The 25,016-nt window shown below is 44.6% G+C and overlaps 2 protein-coding genes across 9 annotated transcripts in view; one reads left to right on the top strand and one right to left on the bottom strand.

The window, feature by feature from the left end:
* Positions 1-23,815, bottom strand: part of LOC107271426 (transcription factor collier) — a 57,864-nt gene extending 34,049 nt beyond the window's left edge. For 7 of the 8 annotated variants that reach the window (XR_003060874.1, XR_003060876.1, XR_003060877.1 and 4 more), the window contains exons 1-6: positions 22,694-23,815; positions 17,346-17,499; positions 14,745-14,808; positions 11,420-11,475; positions 5,912-5,985; positions 5,418-5,486 (exon numbers count right to left, since the gene is read on the bottom strand). Coding sequence is in view for 3 of the 8 variants with exons in the window: in XM_025088670.1 (XP_024944438.1) it covers positions 5,418-5,486; positions 5,912-5,985; positions 11,420-11,475; positions 14,745-14,808; positions 17,346-17,499; positions 22,694-22,764 (488 nt within the window). In the remaining 5 variants the exon portion in view is untranslated. Of the gene's footprint in view, positions 1-5,417; positions 5,487-5,911; positions 5,986-11,419; positions 11,476-14,744; positions 14,809-17,345; positions 17,500-22,693 lie in introns of those variants that run through there. The other variant, XR_003060878.1, reaches the window with a different exon arrangement.
* LOC107271428 overlaps positions 1-25,016 on the top strand; it is a 174,533-nt gene that overhangs the window by 39,140 nt on the left and 110,377 nt on the right. The gene's annotated exons all lie outside the window — the stretch shown is intronic.

The raw sequence follows: 25,016 nt of genomic DNA, 5'->3' as shown, positions 1-25,016 counted from the left end.
GGGGGGGGGTGGGTTTTCAGGGGATGAAATGTTTATATAGCAGTGTTGCCGATAGAGGGAGGTGCGGATGCTTCTCTCTTATCAAGGGGGTGATCGATGGCGATTTTTCACTCACTTAGTTCCTCTCGCATCAATATGCATTAAGCTGATCGGTTCTCCCTGTTGGATTCTTCTTCTTGGTTACCGGAAGTATCTTTTGGGATTTATTTTTAGTTCCTTCCGTTTCCACCAGAACGCTCCCTTTTTTTTGACTCTCACGCTTCGTGCTACAGTACGCATATATACCGACCCGTCCTGCGGCGCGGCAGTCGCCGTTAATGTATTCCGCGAAAATACGTATTCCCTATCGGGGTAATTCTCGTAGCGGTATAATCGTAACGGAATCGCAGCGAAGCCGTGGAATACAGCTAAGATTCTAGAGTCCTATAGGACTCGAGGGTGTTATTAAAAAGGGGGATTGTTGCTAGACCGGGAGTCACGAGGCTGCCCAGGGAGATCTCCACCTGCCGCGCGACGCCTTAAGTACCTTGAATTCTTAAGGCGTCGCGACGACCGCAAGCTTTCCGCAGGATTATCGGCAGTTTCGCGCACCCTTGCAAAATTTTCACCAAGTAAAACATCGGTAAGCTCAATCCCCCACGTAACGTCAAGCAGCGTGCTACGAGGGTTACTGCCAGTTAAGTATTTCAGTGCGACGACGTATGTGTCGTACGAGGAAAAAAGAATTGTATGAAATAATATATCAAATGGCAGTCGGCAATGTAATCCGGCAGACTCGATCGCTGATACATAATGGATCGTTCGGTTTGGCATAAGTTTTCCATTAGCAGGCGGAATAGATCCGGATATTGATAATATCCAATATACATTCCAGACGTTATTTCGCGAGCGAACGGCGTTCCCGGCGCACCGCCGAAAGTACGATTTTACGGGCCCGCATATTTGCCCCGTCGCGAGGTATACACGTCGCGAGGGCCCCCAGAAAGAAGGTTTCCGATGGGCAAAATGATCCCGGCGTAGATTTTTTGGTGACTCGGCTAATTGGACGAATTTACGAGGGTCCACGGAACCATTTTTGGCCCTTAAATGCGAACGATTTTACTGCCTCTTAATGAACTCTGCGGAACTGTTCAGAATTTCTAAATTTCGACGAAAGAAACGCGCGCGCCCGCGCGCGCGCGCGCACATCTCGCCCTTTCGCGAAATCCAATCCGCCTGATCGCGGCGTCCCTTTCGCTCCCGGTAGAAATCCAGACGCGTAAAAAGCCTGAGGGCTATATGGATGATGACCGTAGGACTAGTGTCCTTTTTCAGTTTCGCACTTGATTCGGCTCCTGGCTCCTATCAATCTCTCGGCTCTCCAGCCGGCGATCGTTGCCAATTCGGCGTTACCGATCCGCATAAAAAAAAAGGCCAACAAATCAGCGGCCGATTGAAAACAGCCCGCAAGTTTAAAACATGAGAAATCCTTTTCGCCCGACAGCGTTAACCGTTTACATGCGTGTAGCCACCCTCGTTCCTTTTATTGACCCAATTTTCGAGATTGGCAAAACCAAAAATAATTAGCCGCGCAAATATGGGCTTATTTATCCGACGATTTTTCGCTCCACCGATCAGTCCCTCCCTCCACTCACGCTTATACACACGCATGCGACAGTGCACGCCACATATGCACTCCCCCTCTCTTCTCCCCACCAACCCTCCGCCGCGCTCCCGCATCCCTTCCCCTCCCGCAGTCGGCCCTAACGCGCAACCACGGTCGTCCATTTATTTTTGGGGTACGTCGAGAACGAAGGGTGTGACACCCCATAAGCATAGCGGTGCCCCATATGCTCCCCATGGAAAAAAGAGCCTGGCGTCGGGGCTGAGTATGTTTTGATTTCCCTAATAGACGCGTCAGGAAATAGCACGACGAAAACCGCCATCGTCTTACGAACCGCCCTCAAAAACTAGCCCAAGATAAATTTCATATCACCGAAAAAGTCAAAATTCACCGATACCCAAAAGTCTCCTCGTGGCTCACCATACGCGATGTGATCCTCCCCTTAAAAATAATCCCAATAAACCTCCCCCGTTTTTAATATCGATTTACGTCATACGAGTGTGACAGTAAGGGCTGTCGTTATTACAACCCTTATCGCTCATAATTTTAATGATTTTCATAGAAAGCATCGGGCTATTAAAGGCCACGAGTCGGCCATAGTCAGTACCCAGCATGCATACACGTAGCACAGAAATGCGTGCCGTGCGTGTCAAGAGAACTGTCATCTGATTACACAGTGTACATCTATCACGCAATTTTTTTCTTTTCCTATTAATCCAAAGCTATATCCACTCGAAGAATCCGATACGAGTTTTAATATTTCCCATGCGTTTAGCCATAAGGGTGCACACGCATTAGGACGTATAAATTCTCCGGACACGTAATCTCCAATCAAATTATCGAATGGACATGGAACTCGTAGAGAAGGATGGAAAATTACCAGCCACCGTATCGCCCTTCGGGATACTTTGGGCCTTACGGTGGGTCCGGCGTGTCGACGCGAGGAAAGCTGAACGCAGCGACGGGTTACGTAACGTCGGTTCGGTCAGATTTGCATGCATTAGCGCCACAAGCGCGACTGATTGACAATCCGTACGTCATTGTGACGTCAGTCAATCCATCCCAGCAAGCCTCTAGTAATCGCAATCAATTAAGGTAACGATTGATTGTTACGCGCCTGGACTCATCCGAGGGGATATCCTGTACTGGAATTATTGCACGTGACAATAAGGACGTCAACGTGGGATCAGGCCACGAGGTGTTTACCAATGTTATTTCGTCGTTCGATGCGGAATTCTCTGAAGGGGCGCTGGAGAAATTACAATGAAGAATATGTTTCCCTTGTGCGGACGATTAGCCAATATCAGAAAGATAGAGAGAGACAGAGATAAGGGGGTGGGGGGGGGGATGGGAGGATACGAATCCAAATTCTCAGTCTGGCCAATCTCTGTCGAACGATGTTGAAAGGGCCTGTAGAATGCCCGAGGTAAAATCTTGTTGGTAAGGTTAGAGGGGTGTGCACGAGGGCCGAATAAAATCCGTCAAATTGACGGAGTGAATTGGTAAGGTGCGTCGAGAGACTAGAAAGAGAGAGAGAGAGAGGGCCTAGCAAAAAAACGAAAGAGAGAGAAAGAGGTAAGCTACTATGTGCTGAAATTTCAACAGTGTGTATATACATGTATAGCTATAGGCGCTAGGGGTAGGCAGGCTATGATCGATGCTGAAATTAAGGGGTTGGCTGCCGAACGAAACAAAGTTAACCAATCACGGGGGTGGATCGTACGGCCGTATCCGTCCGGCCGTTATTGGCCGTTGTTCCGGCACGCCGGCATGTCGACCCGCTTGACCATTTTTTTTCTTCCTCGACCTTCTCCGGTATCGCACGTGTGTCTCCCATCCGTAATTCCAAAGCGAAAGACGCGTCTAAGGACGCGCCTCCGTGCGCTGTCCGGGAGGATCAAGAAAGTCCAGAATCACATCCCGTGGGATTTCCCTTTCGAAACGAACGGATACGTAATACTGATTCCCATAATTCCGTTTTGGGACAATGCCATTTTAATTATGCATGTTAATTGGTTTTCCAGTCCAGCGTATGACGCGTCCAACCCTGGGTCCACTCTCTGAAACCTCCTATCCTATGCCCCTCGCCAATCCACGTACACTGTATACCTATATGCATTATACGTATCCCATGAACTCCGAACCCTTTTCATCTCAATCAGAATATCTCTGAACCCATCGAAAATTATGTGGGCTAATTTACTCTGTCTCTTAAGTTGCACGCTGCAGTATATATATATATTCCAACGAGCCCTAGTATTGTAGGTTCCACAAAAAGTGGCATAACAGGGTGGATCCATGTTTCTGTACGTCTACCCCCTGTTTCTCTTCATCTTTCGGTGATTGTCAGTCAGGTGACGTTGTACTTTCGGCACAGCCGAGTGAGCATGTCACAATCGACGTGGACCACCTCAATCAAAGTGGCATTGATACCCTACGCCCACTCTCCTAACCACTAGCCGCTCTCCCCCCTCCTCGGCCCCCTTTCGCGTCCATTGTGGTTTTGTGCGATCGAAAATCTATTAGCTTCTCGATATTTCGAACACGGAAGGGACAGGAAGTATACATACATATATATATATATAGCTATACAGATATAGGTATATAGATATAAAAGAATATAACAGACGGGTAAGATGAAGCCTGCCACTGCAAGGGCCGCTCGGTGCGAAAGAGGCAGCGACTGGAGAGGGGGATGGGTTGACTAGAAATAGCACAAGGAAGAGGTACACCTATTATATAGTACTATAGCAGCGATAGCAATAGCAATTGATGTCGAGTGTGTCTACTAAATGAATCCAGGGGTGGACGTGACACGCGAGCCAGCAACTAACCAAAGAACCGATCGACCACCGCTCGGCTGCAGTTAGGTTGTAACCCCTCGCCCCTCCGCCCCTGTACTACCTCCTATATACCATATACTCATCTACGATGCTTGCGTCTCGACGTAAAGCATTTTCGAGATTAATTTTTCTATCGTGGCCACGATCGACCACGTAACCACGATTATTACTTAGCTGGGTAATTGTCCCACTCCCTGTAATTTCTCCACGTGACCGATCCTTCCCGATAAGACTCTTTTCAGATGGGATCGATTTGTGGCAAACTATTGTTATCGCCATGTAATTGGTATACACGTAATTGTCATGTTACTCGAGGATGCTTTTTTTTCGAAATTTTTGACAAAAAATGTTTAGAGAGAGAAAAAAAGGAAAGAGATAGGGAAATAAATGGCAGACGTTTCGAATGGAGACTTGTGTCCGTAGACTATGGGGTTACGGTTGAGCACCCCTGGGCTCAAGATGTCCTCCTGAAGACTATCTCGGCCTGGGTCCCGCGGGAAACCTCTTCCTTCCTACCATCCTATCTCAGGACACTCTATAGCCTATTCAGATACCCGGCCCACCCTACTGCCACCCTGTGTTAGCTAGCTAGGAGCTACCAGAACCAGCAGCCTCTGTTCCGAGGACGGGCCGGCTCTCCTGGTGTGCACGAAGGGTATGAGTAAGGCTGAGTATGGATACTCTTCCACCCTTAGAAGCGAAAGACCCCCCTTAACCCCCCCTAGACAACGTATTTTGCAAGCCTAAATATCCGGGGGTCGCAACACTTCTACGTATATGGTATACGACTGTATACATGTCGACCTACGTAGTTCTGCGGAACCGGCTCGAGAGAGTAGAAAAAGAAATTTGTCAGTGACGAAATTTCGCATTTCGTTCGGAGAAAAGAAACTTTCTTTTGGAAATTTCGAATTTTCTCTCTCTCTCTAATGTAAAATTATAAAAAAAAGTAGACCATAAATTTGACTCACCGATCGATGATGACAGGATCGCTGGGTGTCTCGTTTCTGTTGCCACAACTTTTCTTGTCGCAGCATCGACTGCAATTAGAAACAGTACGATAAGACACCCGATAGATGGTGCTTGATATTTTACATAAGGTAGCAGAGGTGGAACCTCTTCTTCACCCGGTGCGATGTAAATCCGTATCGGGCGGGTGGTATATAGTAAAGGAGCGTCAAAAGTTTTCGAGCTCGTTGAGAAACGTCCCTTGAACCCTTGGGACCTGAGGGGTAACGCGCCTGAGGTCCCATGGGCCTGAGTGACTCACGATCGGAGCAGATCCTGACTAAGACTGCAACCACCACCCTATGCCTCGTTACGTTTATGGTTTACTATCGCGAGGGTGGTTGCCCATAGGTTTGCATCCCTTACTCGATATACCCCCTTCTATGAAAAGTACTTCCTGTGAAGCAGTAATGCCAATAGCTACTATGTCCTTTAATTTGTCAAATAATCCACATACCTGCACATCACCTCGTGCGTCAGCAGGACTCTGCACATTTCTGGATTTTTATCCTGTCCCTCGTACATTATTGCCTGAAATGTCGAAAAAAGGAAAGCGTTTCTTTATAAAGTCAATAAAAGGGGCAGGAATTTCTTAGAAACAAAAGTCATCGATCTGCCGTGAATCCCGTGGTTTGGTCGTTCGTTCAAAAGTGCATTGAAAACGTCGGGGTTCTTCGGGGTGAACGTGAAGGACCCTCTCGGCAGGGACTTAAGCCCATGGGTAGTCCAAACCAAATCCGTTAATCCTCCTTCACGACCTTCTGATTGATTTTTATTTAATGACAACACGTTGTTGCCTTGTATTCATGTGATTATGTATGGGACTTGAGCTCCGGATTAGCCTGGGAATAATAAAGTTTCGAGGGTGGCTGGTCTTGCTTTGATCTACACGTAAACTGCCTTCGGTACAGAGATCATCTACATATATGGTTTCCCTTGTAAAAGGTGTTAGAGGTATTTATCCCGGTTACCTTAAAAAAAAATTCTTCCCACTACAATGTCCAACCCACCTATTTAAAATTGAGAATAAAGTTCGGTATGTCTCATTCAATTCATCCGTGACGTAACGATCTCCCGCTTTTGTCGCTCGCGTAAATTGCAATAACGAAAATTTCCGTAGATCGCGAGTTTGAGATAAAATGTAAATAGTTTGAAATACAATATCCAAGGGAGTTTACAGTTGCTAAGGGTGGGCGCGCAATGCGCGACATGACCGTGGTACGGCTCTGCGTTGGTTATAAGCTTGGGTTTGGTTAGCACGGAGGGAACTGGCCCGGTGATAACGATATCAAATACAACGAAAGGCCATCACAAACTGCCACGGGGACCGAATTCGCGTAACGCTCTACAATTTTCAAAGCAGCCTCAAATATTTATGCGACTGAAGTAAACTGAATTGCGTTGAAAACCAGCCAACTTTTTCTCCTCCACCTCTTACCCTACGTCATTGTCCGCCTCCAAGTGAAATCAGAACTGTTGGGGCTTTGCTTGAGGAAACGGGGGTCTTCGAAGGGGAATACACTCGAAGATAACCAAAGACTTTGAGAAGCCCAACGGGGTACCTACTGTAGGACAGAAGAAACAACGGCAGCAAGTATCTCGCGGTTACGTGCACCTTGGCCGTTAGTGGAAGTTCGACCTAATAGTAAAAAGTCATGCAAACTTATTTGTCCCTGGGATAATGAAAATTAATATACCACCATTCCCTGTTATAAACGTACAATGAAACTAACGTTTACGACGCTTAATACAAACCTGGCTTAAATTTTGTAAAGACAACTTTTCTCCTCCCTTATATATATCCACCCACGTGGAAGGGTACGTTGAACTTTTTTAAACCAGAAATGATCATCGCCGTTTTTCCTGGATAAATTTTCTTATCGCACGATCGACTTTATACTCGTAAGTATTCTCGCGAGATACTCCACTATTGTCAATGAAATTAAAATAAATTATACCGCACGATCTTCCCTGCGTCGCTACACCCGCGTAACACATGTTGCACGTTCAACAATAATCACTGGTTAAACATATAACGATGTACAATCAGCTGGTACACAGTCAGCAATAGTCAACTGTGACTATATATACGTGTCACTCGAGCGGCCCCCGACATGCGACTACTGTTTGCACGGCGTCTATTACTGCCTGTACCGTCCACTGTTTATCCATCGTTCGTCTGTACTTATCAACAATTTCAAACAATTACGTTTCCCTGCACTGGTACGGCACGCGCTGGAACAATGCGCCTAGAGCAAACTTTAACAGTTCGGTTGAGCTTCGATAAGGTAGTACGTGGAAGATGCTACGAGGTCGTTTTACAAGGAACTTCGACCCTCAGTAAAAAGATTGTATAGAGAAAAATTGTATACGTCAAGTTTACTGAAATTGGAATAATAGTAATTTCCAAGCAGTGGCAACTGGACTGGGTCGTAATGGAGTTCAGAAAATTGTTCCAGGATGAGTATCTTCAAGGATATATCTGTTAGTAGAAAACTGGAAGATTTCGTTGATTCGAATTAGTCCTGCCAGTTTTAGCTCAGACAGTTTTACCCAAGGTGGGACTATTTTTGTAGAATATCGCGTGGTTATGTTGTCAGGTATCAGTCGCGGGAGGGGATGAATCGTCCTGGGGGTTGAAACTGGCGACGAGGTCAGACAACGTGTCCTGGGGGGGGTGCGAGCAGTCAGCACTGGCCCCAGGGGGGCCTTCTTCGCTTCCGTTAAGTCCCGGCAGGAATGGTCGCTATCCCAGGATACCTAATTCCCACGGGAATTACTCACGAAGGACTAATAGAGCGCCGATAGTCTCGTGTGACTGGTGGAATTTTTTTAAAGCAAGTAAAGGAGGAAACGGACCACCACATGGGACGTGGAATTATGGAATGCGATTTCTCTGAGCAGCTCCCTTGCCCCGGGCTTGGAGAGTTTCGTGAACCGAGATGAATGATTGGTTATTGATCGTTTGAGAAATTCAAAAAAAATTATCTCAAATTGCATTATTATGGCGGAAAAATGAAGTTTGAAATATCGTGTCATTATCGAGGCTCGATGTAAGCGACACTAAGAATCAGGACTGTTTGAGATTGTCGGGACTATCGAGACTGTCGGGGGTTGATGCAAGTAGATAAATTCGAAGATAGTCATTCAAATCTCCAGTAATGATTTCCATCCCGAATCGATTTTACTATCCCCTTGGGAATCTTCTGTTCTCTACATACATCGACTCTATCACCCCTGCTTATGTGCATCACGAAATAACGTATATGTACTACAATGTTTCTATAGGCCTACGACCCCTCGGCTACTGCTAGGGTGAAGTTCTTTCTCGTCTTATCTACCAGGGATTAACTTATCTCCAGCTTATTATTTCCTTAATCTCTAGTTAAATACTCATATTTTAGCATTAGTCTTGCATATGGGATGTATAATGCACTGGGATGCGATTAGACCTGCGTGTCGGCCATTGTGAAAGTACCCTAATGAAAAATGTCCAGAAATAAAAATAGGTACTCCAAGAAAATATTTTTTTCATTTTAATCGAGATCTCAATTTGAAAAATTTTCAACTAGGAATGATGATCTTAAATTTTTGTCAACTTTTTTTCATACAACACGAAGTTCAAGGGTTAAAGATCTTTTGACTTTTACAAAATAGCACAAATAATTTAAATAAAATTTTCCTATGGAAATATAGGCCTATAGTCTTGCTTTCGCGTTTATGATTATTATATTCTATATTTACATGCGCGCAACTAAGAGCGGGGCGGAAGTTACAAAAATTCGTCTTTCCTTTTGCGGAATTGGTATTCAACTTTCCGCCATGTTGTTTAGAGGGCTCGGGCTCCCTAACAGGGTTACAAGTTAGGTACATTTTCCCCGTTGTTCATTCATTTAGAATAACAGCGTTACACGGCCCTCTTACTGCCTAAGCCATAAATGTTTTCCCCGGAACTAATTAGCATTTAGCATTTTTAATCCGAGCAAAGTGCGCACGAGTTCTTTATGTATTCTCATTTTCGTTCGTGTCTACAGGATTATAGAAATTTATACCGAAATGGATAGACGTTTTAAAAATTTGAATATTATTGTCATTACTATTTTCATTCGTTTACGTAAATTCCAAATTTTCCTTTTCTACCTCACTCGCCCACCACGCGCCGCCGTCATATTTCAGTACGAATATCTTTTTACCAGCCGGTTGCGATTCCCTCTCGGATGGAAACGTCTGTCCGTGCTAAGGGTTTCGTGCGGTTACGTAGGCGGAGGGATGAAATTGAAGGAAAGCTTTAAGGGTTGGAGGGTTTCGATTCGAACTGAAGCGAGCGAACTCGATGTACCCAATTATTGCGGATTTATAACCGACCTCCTAATTCAGCCTGCGGCTTGGCTAGCGTATTTCCAAATCATGAATGAGAGCAGAGTAGGGGTGGAGGAAATTGCATCCTTTTGCCGATTTATCGAAATACCTCATTCGCAAACGGCATTCACGGACATTTTTTATCGATCGTTTTTTCTATCTATTTATCCGCAGTATCAGAGATCAAAGCACGTTTGCCGAACACGTGGGCAGAGTTGTAGATTTTTGAAATTCTTCACAGATTTTACTGTTACGTATATTTTTCACTCGCGATTCGCCAAATCCTTCTATTGCGTTACGAACCCACCCATGTATCCAGATATCCATATACCATAGATGTAAGTACAACGCATTGACGTATAAATTAGAATATTTTTATTTTCAATTCTGGGTCCTTTTTCAAGAAAATCAAAATCAGCCGAAGCAATTCAAGAATTTCTTCATAAAGTATTTTTCTCTGCGAAAAATTAAATCCTTCCTCCTCGAGCGAATACACCCCTTTTCTCGTAAAATAGACAATTTTCTGCCTCTTAATCAGAAACAGACAGATTGCGTTCGATAGCCTGGATTTAAAAGCCGATTAATAAAAGGAATGGATCGCGAATTGAAAGAGGCGAATGCTGTGCGGACGCACGACTACTACGGCTTAGTAATTTAATCAGCTAAAACTAACATCGACTCTGTTTCCCCACCCCATCGTCCTTACCAAACCGACCAGTCGTACCAACCCCCAAGATGATTTAATCTGCTAAAACGGAAGGTTCGCCTATACCTATACAGGTACCAGGATCTAACTATACATTATACATACAGTATCTATATTACAAAAATAATTTGAGAAAGTACCCGGTGCTCTTTGACCTTCTCAGAATTTTCCACAGTATATAATTACTACGTTTACGAAAAAAAAAAAAAAAAAAAAAAAAAAAAAAAAAAAAAAAAAAAAAAAAAAAAAAAAAAAAAAATTTAATTAAAGTCCCAATATTTGAATACCAACTAACCCATACCTATTTCACCACAGCTGTTTACAGTGTATCGTAAGGTGCGAGGTGTCAAGTGGCCGTATAGAAACTATTCCCAAAACAAAAAAATAGGAAAAAAGACCCTCGAATGCCTAAAGCTCTTATCCATCGCATAATCTACCGTCGTATTTGCGTTTGCTCGAAGGTTATGATCCTTCTTTGTGTTATCGTAACGCCGGGATCTCTATATTCCAGTTATGGGCGGCAGTAAGAGGGGGTTAGGTGAAAACGGGACAGAAGGGAGGACACGTGGTTCGCGCGAAGGGACTATCGGTCGGATTGCCACGTGGCGGAGATAACGTGGATGGGACACTGACAGTTCCCCATTCTTGGGGTAAAAATCAACCCCCCGGAAAATTAAATGCTTGTACCTCCGGCGATAACGTTCTTGTCATGCGCCCTCGAACGAGAAATTTTTTTTTCTTCTAAATACCCTAATCCTTTTTTTCCCGCCCCTTAAGGCCGAAGATAGAAAGCAATTTCGAATGGGTCAAATTGTTTTTTCGTATCCCAGTATATATGTATATATATATAAATATGTATAAATCGATATACATATGCTTATTAATCGTACATTCTCTCACCTGCTTGGTCACGGAGTCTATCAGCCGAACAAAGATGTCCTGCTCCTGCCTGACACCTGCGAACAAGAAGCGGGCGTTAATGATGCTCCCGGGATAGAAAATGGCGAAGCTGCCACTAAGATCACCGAGTTGCTCGCGCTTAATCGATGCGACACGAAGACTGGTTTTTTATTTTGCACAGACACCGCGAGGGACGAGTTACTTTTGTGGTAGTACGGATACGGAGTACTGAGCTTAGAGTTTATATTATCAGTTACCTCAGTATACCTATATACATCCACCATTAGGAAAAAGTGGTGCATTAAAAACCATTCTAGTGAGTGACTAGTCCGGCCTGTTTAGGCATCCAGGGATGTAAACGCAATCAAAGTATTTTTCTTTGTAGAATTCTTCAACATGGTCCTTAGTCAGTCATACGGGATACTCGCCGAAGTTGCACGTGTTGTTGATAAAAATAATTTTGAATTTTTTGAAAAAAAAAAATTTGACTGTCATTGAGCCGTAATAAAAAAGTGGTAAAAAGTATGACACACGAAGTAAATCGAATATTTCAGGATTCTCTTGATCGTACATATACATATATATATATATAATCGAGTAATAATCCTATCACGTACAATATTTCGTAGCAATAGTGTAGCGTGCCGCGCAGCTTTCCCCACGTGTGTCCTGTAGCGTCCGGTAAGCCAAGTAATCCCGATATAAGACTGGCAGAGCCAAACCGGCGGCCGGCTGAGGTCTGCCCGTAGACTCCCGAACCATAATGTTACTACGGATTATAATATTTGGGCCGAAACTAGCTCACAAATTACCTCGAGAAAGCGTTGTCGGCTTAACCGAAGTAGACTGGGCGCCCGTGAGTATCTCTGGGCTTTGCAAATAAGCCAGGGTCAAACGAGCAAAGTGATCGAGACCGGTCGGGGCACCTCCTATCAGCGATATGGTCCAGGCCGCGTTAAAAAGTCCATTGAACGTCCCGAAGAAGGACATTGATTATGAGGATAATGATAATTAATGAATTTAATATATCGAAGGGTTGCAGCACAGCCGACGAATACGTAAAAAAAAAAAAAAATAAAAATAAAAGGCCGACAGCCGTAAAGGCCAGCCCTTGGATCCGTCATGCCTTAATCGGTTGGGCACCTATTACTTATATATTCTCCAGTGACGATTGTCTCTCTCGCTTCATCATCCGCACCCTTCGATCCGGCTCTCTCGCTCCGTTACTCATCTCGTCTCTCCTCCGGCTGTGTATATAGAGGCTGATGGGAGGCCGCGTACGAGGACGAGCGTCGGCAAACGGCTACGAGGACAAAAAGGGGCAGGACCCGATATGGCGAGAGTTTGCCGTCACTCGGACGCCGGGGATCGCTCCTTATTTATTATTTAATTATAGATTTATTGCCGGAGCTGGTTGATCGGTGACGCGATGACGTGCCGGACACCTGACGATCGGGACCGTCGCTAGTAGTGGCCGCAGTGCCAACTCTGCCAGTGCGTCAATTTGTCTTCGGAGAAACAGAGCAGCCCTCTGTGTTTTATATCTTAAACTTTCGCGGCCGAGTGTCCTGCCAAACGGAATATGGACTCGGACAGGTAATCGACAGTTTATACACAGAAACGTAGGGACGATCGAACCCCGCAGGACTGGAGTGAAGTTTGACATCGAGTAAATTTTGGAAACGCTTACGTATCCCTGACCATGAGACACGTGTATAACTATATCGTACAAGTTTTGAGGAAAGAGTCCCTTACGTCCTGGATTCCCCGAAGATCCTGAGTCCACAGGACACTCCCCGAAGATCCTGAACAGGCTCGGCGTAGCCAGGCTATTTGCGTACACGTAGCGAAGGAAGGGTTAACGAGGAGCGAAACGAGAGACATTGCCTTAAAAACTGCTCGGGTCTGTATACGCGTATAATGGAATTACGCGAGCGAGTCGAGGATGCTGATCCGCGGATGCTGGATGGTCGGATGGACCGGAGGTAGGTCTACGGTAAAGGAGGTTCGTGTGTGTCGTAAAGGTGGAGTTTAGGTGGGACGGGGTAGGGTAAAACGTTGGAGGATAGTAGCCATGGGTATGGAGGATCCCGAAGGCGCGCGTTGGTATTCCTTACTTTGCAACAGTTAGTTATTTCTTGTTCGCGATGTTGGCAACACGTTTTAGTGCCCATAGATGGCTGGGCGGCCCCTCAGTCAGGCCTGCCAACGCAAAAATCCCGCATTGATTGATCGGATCCCAGCAACACGAGCAAGACGACTTAGAGATGCTGAAGCCAGAGAGCGCGAGAAAGAGAGAGACGCGTGCAAGGGAGAGAGGGAGGGAGTGAAGCATGGAAAAACAGGAAAGGAGGATCTAAGAGTGTACGAGAGAGACGGAGAGAGCGAGATGCACGGAGTCGCAGTGTTACGAGAGAGTGAGAGAGTGAGAGAGTGAGAGAGTGAGAGAGTGAGAGAGTGAGAGAGTGAGAGAGTGAGAGAGTGAGAGAGTGAGAGAGTGAGAGAGTGAGAGAGTGAGAGAGTGAGAGAGTGAGAGAGTGAGAGAGTGAGAGAGTGAGAGAGTGAGAGAGTGAGAGAGTGAGAGAGTGAGAGAGTGAGAGAGTGAGAGAGAGAGAGAGTGAGAGAGAGAGAGAGAGAGAGAGAGAGAGAGAGAGAGAGAGAGAGAGAGAGACATAAAGAGCAAAAGAAACGAGAGGGAGAAACTAACGTGGCTCGCACGGTCTGCAATATATGGAGTGAAAAATTGCCGGGTCGGGGCCTCCTGATAGCGCCTTGCGGCTTTTTAATATGTTCATAATGCCCAGACACTTTTTGGTATACCCCCTCTTACCCCCCCCCCTAATCTATATATATACTCATACATATATATATATATGACCTCCCGCTATACATAACCCACCACTGACCATTCCTCGTGGATGCTATAGGGAGGATCCAAGGGCTTCCGTTTTTGTCCAGGGCAATACGAGCAGTGACGTAAAATATGTCTCTGTTGCGCCTGGCACTGGGGGGGCATCGAAACTTCGGGGCTTTTTAGCCGCCTCCAGAGACCGGGTGTCTCTGAGGAATGTTGATGGCCCATCATCGACGCTTTAAACAGGCTATTACGGCCCTGCAGATACATGTTATAGGTATATAGGTAGATGGTAGTCCTAGGCGGCGCGATTGGCTGTAACCTACAGCTAACTATACGTTTAATACGTATAGTATAGTTATTCCTCTATGAGGATAGGATATACGAGTTCCGTATATACCTACCGGATACGTATGGTTTTTATATTGGAATTCCATTTCGTTGTATTTAATGCATAACGTTGGTACTCACCGTTAGTATAGAGAAGCTGCAAGCGATACTGAATTCCGTTGTTTGTCTTTTGACCCTCGGATTCCTGAAACACAGAGTGCGGATGCAACGTGCATTATTTATTTGGATTTTACGTAAAGTGACGTATGGGCTGGGGGGTGGGGCAGTGGGTACATACTTAGGGTGGCAGAGTGGAGGGAATGCACTAAAAGTCATTCGTTTCTTCAAAGTGCATGTTGCCCTTAATTAAATACACCGCGATGTAATGCACGGTCGTGCCATCTCACGCTAATTATTAATTTCTTGATGCGCGTGTAAGAGCTGCACCATTACGTATCGTGTGTAGCGTGTGATGCATAATTATCAGGCCCGCTGACGAGTCATGCGTGCATCGGACCATATGCCGCGGCTGGTAATGCATTTTCAACTACCTACCTACCTACCCCTCTAACCCCCCCTCCCTCCCCGCCATAACAACCCCCTGATAAAGATAGTCCCGCTCGCTATCAACGAGTACCATTGCAACCCCCTTGTACTCTTCTTCACTCGCGGTTTTTTCAGCACAGACGTACCACGCGTGTATGGATATATGCATGTAAGTGCATATGCACATGCGTGTACAATGCATCTGTGCATCTTCCTAGACTCCACTCCCCTCGTGATTTTTGAAAATTTTGTAAATTATCGGTAAGTTATCATCGTTGACTTTTTTCGTAATTTTTTGTGTTTTTTGGAGAGAGTAAAAATTGAAAAAAAAATGTATACGTACAGCAAAGAGATAAAAAGCCGGTACTTCCGGAATGGCCCGCGGAGAGAATGAGAGAGAGAGAGAAAGAGCGGAGGTTTTATCAGGCTTTATGGCCGTGATAAGCGGACGCTTTCGCCGTGGCGTGAATTCCTCCTTAAATAATTGAATGACGGGAAAATATGTAAATGGGGATGGGCCAGTGGAGTTCGCCACTGCCGCCCAGGGTTGATGTATGCTCGCGGTGCATGACCCTAATTAATAGGAGGCCACGCGATGCAACTGTCCGGCAGTGTGAATTATAGACGTCCGAAGCTGTACTGTGTGGGAGAGAGAGAGAGAGAGATAGAGAGAGAGAAGGCGAATCTGTCGGAGACTATCGAGAGGGACAAAGACAGGGACAGAGTGAACGAGTGCAGATTGACGCTAGCGAAATATATAGTACAGTAGGACGGGGTGTAAACACGAGCACGTGCTCCGGTAATTAGTTAAGTAGGCTAACCTATATGTTAAATTGCACTTCGGTCAGGACGTGTCTGGATTTCATATATATGTATCTATAACATATAATACATGTAGCACACTTCGCAGGCAATTCGAAGGTATCCAGAAGATGGTAGGTAATACTCGAATCCTTTAACACCCCTTGGAGGTAGTAGGACGGTTCCTCCACACTGCCGAATTACCCGGCGATTTACGACAGACTGATTTATTACGGGGTTTTCCTTGTTACCCCGGAAAGTCAGTACCGGACGGAGGTCTCTCTTGAATATACACCTCTCTCTCTCTCTCTCTCTCTCTCTCTCTCTCTCTCTCTCTCTCTCTCAGTCTTTCTCTCTTCACGGTAATTCTCAGCCCGTATGGCGCTTGAATATCTTGCCAAGAATTTCTGCAGCTAGAATCTGGCCAATATGAATTTCCACTTCTTGAAAGTTAACAGCCATTTTATCCCTAGAACGAACGAGCTGTTCCAGCGTAGAACTGTACTAGGGATATCTTTCATTTTCTCCGTATATCTATATACATACACTGTACTATCCATTTATACGTGTAACTCGTACGTATATATCACTATGGCATTCAACCAGTATATGTATATACGTATGTCTACGATAGAGAAAAGGTACGTAACGATTTCTCTTGCGCAAGAGGCGCCGGACAGATGCAGTCCAGCATCTCCTTAAAGAGCCATACTAATTGACCAATAGAAAGTACAGAGTCGTGCGTAACCTTAACGACGGACGACAATCGCGCTACCAATTGGATCTCGATATCTGTTATCCGCGACTATTCTCTGAAGCGCGGCATTAGTTATTCTCGGAACTTTTTCTCACATAGAAACTAGCCAGTTGTATCAGACTGGTGTATTGACTTTTCGTATTCGAGCGTTTGAATAATGAATTGGATTTAGGTGTAATCTTTGATCGGGCTGGAGGCAGAGGAGACAATCGTACTGTGTAGTTTTATATACATAAATGACATAGTAACAGTGAAAACGATGGAAGGTGACTTTATTATTTGTAGATACGTCGCGGACACTCGATTGCGTGACTGAAACTCTCCTTAATTGTATTCATCGTCCATTCCGACCGATGGATTTTCGTGGGGCTAACTAATCGCTGGAAAAACTTGCCGCGCTGGGAGCCATTTAATATTTGACGCGAAACGTACCGATGGAAATGGTAATTATTCAGATAAGATGTAATGTCTGTACGATACTATAAAGATCCTTACTTCATGCACCTGTCGCTATCGGGTGTCTCATTCGTGATCAAATTTTTTTTTAATAAAGGGTGTAAGTGCGTTATTAGTCACTTTTTAATATATCCGTTGGGTATGGGTAGATATATACATATATATTTATTGAATTGTCATACCTGATCCTTTTCAACGAAACCAATGAAAGCCGTCCTCTCGATCTCTATTGGTTGTCCGGTCCGATCGAAGAGGCCGATCACGAAATGAAAGAAATTACTCTTCCTCAGGTTGCTCGGGGGTTGTTTCTCGAAGTGGGCCTTAGCCACGGCGACCCTTTAACAAAAAACATGGTTGAGGGTTATCGGTTCGAGGATTCGTGGGTGTATATACAGATGAGACATGGAGTAGAAATAAAAAATAAAGAGGGTGAAATTTCTGTTTTGCCCCGTTAGGATTTCGCTAGGGTGTTCTTCTCGATAAGGATTCTGAGAAAGGGCTCTGCATAATACGTCTTTGAATAGTATAAGAGTGTCCAGGGCTGGAAAGACAAACGAGGTCGAGGATGTGGGGTGAGCGAGGGGGTGGGAGGGGCGCAGGTGGCCCTGACGCCTTAAAATTCCATTAAGGTCTCATGTGCTGAGATTAGGCCACTGGACTCTCCTCTGCCATCTTTGAGTAATGGCACGGAAAGTATCCACCCCTTGTGCAACCATTTAATAGTAGGTTGTGGATGTTTCGGGTGCGAAGTCTGTATGGTTACCTATGCCTGTATAGTAAGACACTTATTGCCTTGAATTAAATGAATTCAAGATATGAGGGGCTGAGATGTTCTAGAAAGTTCTTTGAGACTTTTAATTAGTATAGGGATGGGGATGGAGGGGCTGAGTTAAAGTGTGACACCGTTGGTATAATTAATTGTCGATCTTTAATCGGTGTGATTAAAATGGATAAGGACGGAGGAGATCAGTTCTCGTTGAAATTATTAGATCAATTGGTGGCACCCCCGACCTTTTGCTACCCTTGCTCCATTTTAGTCTGATCGTATTAATTGAGAGTCGACGTCGCATTTCGCTCACCCTCTCGCCGCGTAATTATCATAGTTATACTTCCGGTTGAAACAATCCCTGTTCTCGGTTCACTTTCAGAATGTCAAATTTGCGTTACAGATTTTTGTTTCTTGTAAATTTTGAAAATTGCACTATCCTTATTTTTTTTTTTCGTATCCGCGCGAAGTAAAAACTGTTGATTTGTGGGACAAAGTGGAAGGAAGAAAGATATTTCAGAAAGCTTTGGGTATACTAGGCTGAAGAATTTCCGAAATCTCCAGAGACAGGTCATCGCTCAACATCCAAAGTACGGGGCCCGTATTCGAAGTTCGCCAGGGCGTGGGCAGTCCCGAGAAATCCCGGGAATGTCCTGCTAGGGGAAAAAAAAGAATAACAATTTGCTGTCAATTTTTCAAACTGTCAAAATAGTAGCGAACCAATCCCACGGGGACAGAGTGCACATTTTTTGGAAATTCGTCAAACGACCAAGGGGTTTCTTATGGGGTAGTTTGCGAAAAATCTAAAAAAAAAAAATTCATCAAAAATAGCTAATCGAAATGAATAATAGAAATACAAGATGGCGACATCCCTCGATTCCCTTTTGGTAGCCTAAAGCAAGAATTGTGTCCGGAGGAAGTTTTAGCGAAAGGTTTATAAAATTTATTCGGGTCAGTTGAACCGTGTGTCAGGACGTGACCTAAGGGTCAAAAGGGCCAAACTGTGATCCTGCGATTTTCAGCAATAACCCAAATAACGTTACTTCCCATAGTTGTGCAAGGCCGATTTTGTCACCTTTTTCCCGCAATTAGACCCTCCCATCTGAATATTTAATACTTTGCCAACATAGCCATCCAGACGTCCCGACGCTTTTAAACCTCCGCGTCGAAAGTCTACAGTAGATTTACTTTTCTCACTGCTCTCCTTAATTCTTACCCCAAGTATCCTTTTCGAAACTTCAACATCCTCAGAGAGCGGGTCTGTACAAATTTTGTCACATTGCCAAATTCCATACTAAAATATTCTTAAGAGCCAACGAAACAAAAACAAAAGGTATACCGTTAAAGGAATCGCATTATCGCTCAGCATCCCGATGATAAAGCCATCGCGTTAAACTTCCGAGCGGAAAACTGAATCGATTGCTCGAAAATGAATAGCGGCAGTTTTGCAGCACATTTGTGAAATAAATGATGGTATCGGCGGTGCGTTTGTCACGCCGCCCGATGGGATCCTATGTTCTAGCATACGAGAATACGAGGATGGATTCGGAGGGGTGGGCGCCAATGGCATTGGGGTGGGGGGTGATGTACTGCCCGTGTCGATAATTATCGGTGGCTGATTAACCGGCCGCCGGTTCGCGCCCCATAACTCTCGACGTCCGATTATTTTGCCCCGTTTGCTATGCACCAATTCCTATAACGTGTAGGCAGGCACCCTCCTATGTCGCATTATGCTGCCACCCCATTGGTCAGTTCGTGCCGATCGCGAAGGGTTCGGTAATCCAGAAGGGAAACTTTTGGAAAATGTGGTTAGGAGAAAAATCATGAGACACCATACTCGATCAACCAATATTAAATTCATCCTCCTATATTTCACAAACTATAAGAATTTTTCCGAAAATCCACCAAAAAATAATCTAAAAATCAAAGCAAATCTGTTTTTAAATTATTTCCCGTAAAAATGATAAATTTTCTAAATTTAACATTTTTCACACCCATTACCATACATTGATATCACGATCTCTGATATACATATACGTATCATATATGCAATCCACTGCACGAATATGCTGGATGCATATACACACATTTTTACATACGTAAAATAATAACGAGAAAGAGTGAAAGGGTAGCAGATTGTAAGAGGAAAAGGGAGAAAATCGGAAAACGAACGAAGAGAAGCGACAGGGGTGGGTTTTGATGTAAAGGCAATTTAGCGAGCTCGAATAATTATAATGACACGACGGGAGAGCACTTCCGGCCAATATTCCTCCATTAAGCGACTATTTTTCGCATCATTTCGTACTCGCCTCTATCGATGCGCGTGCAGTCCTCTTGCAGTTGCGGAACAGTGCAAGAGTGCTCGTGACTGCATGTGCATCGTAAACGTGCACGGGGGTTGCATTGGCTATCACGTGGCCACGTTATTTGCAGTTTCGACCGACACCGATTAAAGCGATAATTACAAGCTCGATTCAAGTTCATCTTATAATTCACTCATGAGTTCGCTTATCCCTTTGCACCTGATAACGTAGATTCGGATTCGTCGTTCATACGTAAATACATACTGTATCGTGATAAATCATGACCAGAAAATCTCTTCAAAAAAATGTATTTATCTTTACTCAATTATTTTTGCGAATTTTTTTATTTTTTTTTTCAAATATAATTTACATTGATTTCCCCAACTGTTTTCCACAATGCGTTACGTATTCGATCGAGATAGTATTAATGTTGCAGATTTCAGATGGCGATTCGAGGACAATGCGCGATCGCCGTCCCAGAGAATTACAATAAATCTACAGTTAATACACGTACGGGCCACTGTTAGTTATTCCGAGTTGGCTAAAGCGTGTAGTTAGTCTATTTACAGTACGCCCAGCGTGATTCATAATGCATGCCGAGATAATGAGCAATTTGTAATATATCTGAATATAATCCGATGGAGGTGGTGTGAAAGCGTCGCGCGTTGTGTGTTTAATTTACCAGAGTTTGCTATGGCGTAACGTGCCTTTCGCAGCATCCGTGTACGTATAAATTGGTCCAAATAAAATAAATAAAACAGACACGCAGAAATTCTTATCATAATTATCATGTCACACGATACACGTGATCTGCTTGTCGCTTATTGAAAATTCTTTAAAGTCATGTTTGCGTACTTTTATTCACGTACAAGACACACTTATTTGCTGGAGCAGTGAAAAAAAAGAGACTAAGGGTAGATGACACTCGGCGTTTCCCGTCGAGCGTCGCGGTGCCCACTGGCTTAATATTTCATTAGGTGGGTAACTTTTTTAGGGGTTTTTAAAAAGCGCGAGAGTTTATGCCTGTTTGCTGGGAGTTTTAAAACAGTTTCGCCTCTCGTATTACCCTTCGCGTTAGAAACACGTACACCAACCCCAGGACACTCGCCGAATGGCTATAGACGTCGCGTCGGAGCTAAAGTTTTTGCTTAGAATATATCTAGGCGGTGTATAGATATTAAGGGATGAAAATAGGAGAAAAAAAGGATCAGGTTCTTTGAGGGTTGGGATATCTGCTAATCAAATTAATAATTAAAGTGAGGGATGGCTTGGTGAATATTTTTTAAGTCATGCAAAATATTTGCATCTCTTAAATAAAAAAAAAAAATGTATACGTTAATCGTAATACGTAATTGAGATTTTTGCAAATTTTTGGCACACTTGCTATCTTATGTATATATCTCACATATGACTAGATACGTGCTGGCAGAAGTGGCACTTCGGAGGGGTGAGAGCAAAAGGCGCTAAAATTCTCAATTACATTAACTTGATTCCACCCTGTTCCCGTGTCACGACTGTAGGTGAGGTTAGTTAAGGGAACCGCTATTGGATTAGAGAGCCACCTACTGGCTTACCTTCGACCTCGTATCTACACCTCTGCAGTTTGCACGTCGTACAAATCCGTTAGTGAAACTGCAATAAAGTGCGGTTTATTGTTCGTCTACCGAGTTTCGTTTACGCTGCACCGAGAGGGTAGTTACTTTGAGAGACATCGATAATAGGTGTAATACGTTGTAAACTTCATTGGGATACGATAAATTTTTTCATTTCGAAATAATAAAAGAATTTGTGTGCCGGTGAAATATTTGTGAAAAAATGGATATTACGTCACTGGGTTGATACGATAATTTTTTTATTCAAAAAGCGAATTTTTACGGAATTTTTCACTTTTACGGAAAAAGATTAACTTCTAGGTAGACGAGTATTTTTTCTTTACCTATTGAATAGCTCATTATAATAGCCAATTTAATATTATCAGTTCATTAGTCGGTTGAGCTTTGTGCTTTTATTCTTTATCGTCCAACCTAACGTAAATACTGTAGGTTTCCCAATTGACTTGCAAGCTCCAAGTAGTAAAGATCAGTGCGCGGTCCGACGGCGGAGTGTAGTACGATTCGGAGGATAGGCCTAAAGCGGACAGAGCTTAATTCCGACAAGTTCCTAAGCTCATTACAAATGATTCAAGTACACGCGGTCCTCACAAATTTCCCTAGGGAGGATAGCTAGTGACTTTTGCGCCATCCCTCAAATTCGATCCCAATTACGATCCCTCAGCCCATGCGTGCTTATATCGAAGATTGTTATTATTTTCTTATATCACCCATTACTTTTTTTCTATTTCACGTAAAATCAAACCAAGCAAAATTACCTAAATTCCAAAAAAAAAATTTTCAAAAATATGTCAAAAGGGATTGGTCGTAGAAGTTTGTTAGATACGAAATGAAAAGAGAAGAAAACTTACGTTCCGTTATCACCCAGTGCAGGTTGCGGCCAGACACGTGGTATCGGTTCCTCCTTAAGGATCTGCCTCATGTCCTGCGGTGCGAAGAGACGTGGATGATGATGATGAGGCGGTGGTGGCGGGGCCACGCTGGCCCCGTACAACTTCCGGCCCCAGTGCTCATCAAATTCGACAGGACTTCCACCGCCGGTGGTGGCCCCTGCGCCGCCACCAGCCCCAAAGCCTAACCATGTCAGTCCCCCAGCCCCCACGATGGTGGAGCTGGGGTGACTACCGGTGTACTCGTCGGACCGCGTTGTGAGGCTGTAGAGGCTTTCCTGGGGCAACACTCTTCTTCCTTCTCTGAAGCACCCTTCGCTAAATCAGAGTTAGGAGCGCGCGCAAGCGCCCACCGCGAATACCTTTTGCCGCGATTGAATTAGCGATTTCCTCCGCGTGCTTCGTACTTCCTGTCCGGATACGAGCATGTACCGTCAACTCTTTGCTACCATCCGTGATCAGGAAGTCGACGTCGAGCGATCAATTTCATTAAGGTCCACCTTTAAATTTTCTTCCTGATCACAGTTCTGGACGTTTTGGAGCACGTGTGAAATATGATCTTCGAGTCTCTGTCACCTGTCATTGGCCGCGTGGTCTGATTCTCTAAGGTCACAACACTGTCTTCACCATAATGTCACTGAGGGGTCACCAAATTTTAATAGAACATTTATCTGTCAGTGGACTTCTTGTAGAGTGTTTTCCGTAGCGTTACACTGCTGTTCACTCTTGCACTGTTTTACCGTTCATCTTCCTTTTCTTTTTCTTGCCAACTTTCGATAGGATCTTCTTTTGAATAACTGATGCGTCCTGGGTCCAGGGATGCTGAGGTCGATACTCCTGCACCACTAACCGAAAAGCTTGACCGATGACTTTAACCCTGTTTTCTCCAGGGATCTTGTCCTCGTGGCTAGACGGACTTCAGGATCCACAGGATTCACCAGGAGTGTCGTTATCGCGCTTTGATGGCACCCCGGGATACGGTAATCTGGCACGGTGCCGTTCTCTCGACTAAGGAGGGCGGAGGGTGACTCGTGGCCGTGAGGTCTTCGTGGTCCCCAGCCGCGCGTTGCTTCCCGTTACGGCGCCGCTTGTCGAATGTGTCACGGCCGGCCAAGCTAGCGTGCACGGAGGTCCCCCGGGGTTGTACCAACCTTTTAGGGGGCGTAGTCGATCCTGATCCGCGCAGCATCACAATGTAGCACAAACCTTCACTCGCCACGCCTTTGCACGGACAAACCAATCGCTAACCATTTTCTCCGCCAATGGGATCCAGCAGTGACTGTTCACCACGCCTGGTTTAGATCCTGAAGAGACAGTGGCGCTCTGGTGGCAACGTTGCGAGGCTGTCATTCCGGCGAAGGCCGTGCTACTGTAAGGGGTTGTTTTTCGTCGTTCCAGAAAAATTATCCAGAAAAATCTTACGAGCTCGCTTTACAATTCTCAGAAATCATAGGATCATCCAATATTTTTTATTATTACCTTCGACTATTATTTTCAAACTTTCATGTACATATAAAAAATCCATACCTCCGGTATGTATTACTGTAAAGAGGTCATAACGTGTCTCTCAATATACTGAATTCCAAGGAATATCAACTTTTTTCACCATATAAAATCCAGACAGTTTACTGTCATCGATTTACTATACGGAACCCAATGATTTCTCCTTTTCTCCAATTTGTCGATTACAGTTCCTTTTCAGCTACCTGTCAGACCTACGCGATCCTATCGACATACGTGATTCGCCTAATGGCAGCTGCGTCACGTATCGCCAAGAAACACCTCACTCTGTCCCACAGTGGACTCGCACCTAGCCTGTCCCACTTTTTGCAATGTGCAATCAAGTACCGGGAACTCTCTGATCTCTCCCCTAGGACACCCAAGGAATCCTTCGTCTTGGATCCAGAGCCTGGAGTCCTAGAAACCCACAGCGCCCTGCGTCAGGTCTTTCTTCACGCAGCAGCCACTACCGCCAACAATCCTTTTTTCACCTGTCTCGCTAGATTTAACATTTTTCTTCTAACCATCCCCCACCGAACTTTCACCTGTTTACTCTTTTCGCTAGATAGCAGACATACCCGGTTAAGTTCCGACTATAATGTCTACCTTATGCTATGCATAAGACACCGGCTAAGTGATGGATTGGACCTTTCGGTGCGTGGAGGCTTTCCGCACCACTGGGACCAAACAACCCCCAACACGGGGTGGCACTCGCTCTCATTACCTGGAAACCCACGCCTTAAGATATACATACAAGATAAATGTACCAACGATGTTTAAACTT

The sequence above is a fragment of the Cephus cinctus genome, unplaced genomic scaffold (genome assembly GCF_000341935.2).
Source record: "Cephus cinctus unplaced genomic scaffold, Ccin1 Ccin1_scaffold0970, whole genome shotgun sequence".
NCBI classification, from domain to species: Eukaryota; Metazoa; Arthropoda; class Insecta; order Hymenoptera; family Cephidae; genus Cephus; species Cephus cinctus.
This window is presented reverse-complemented; position numbering and strand designations above follow the sequence as displayed.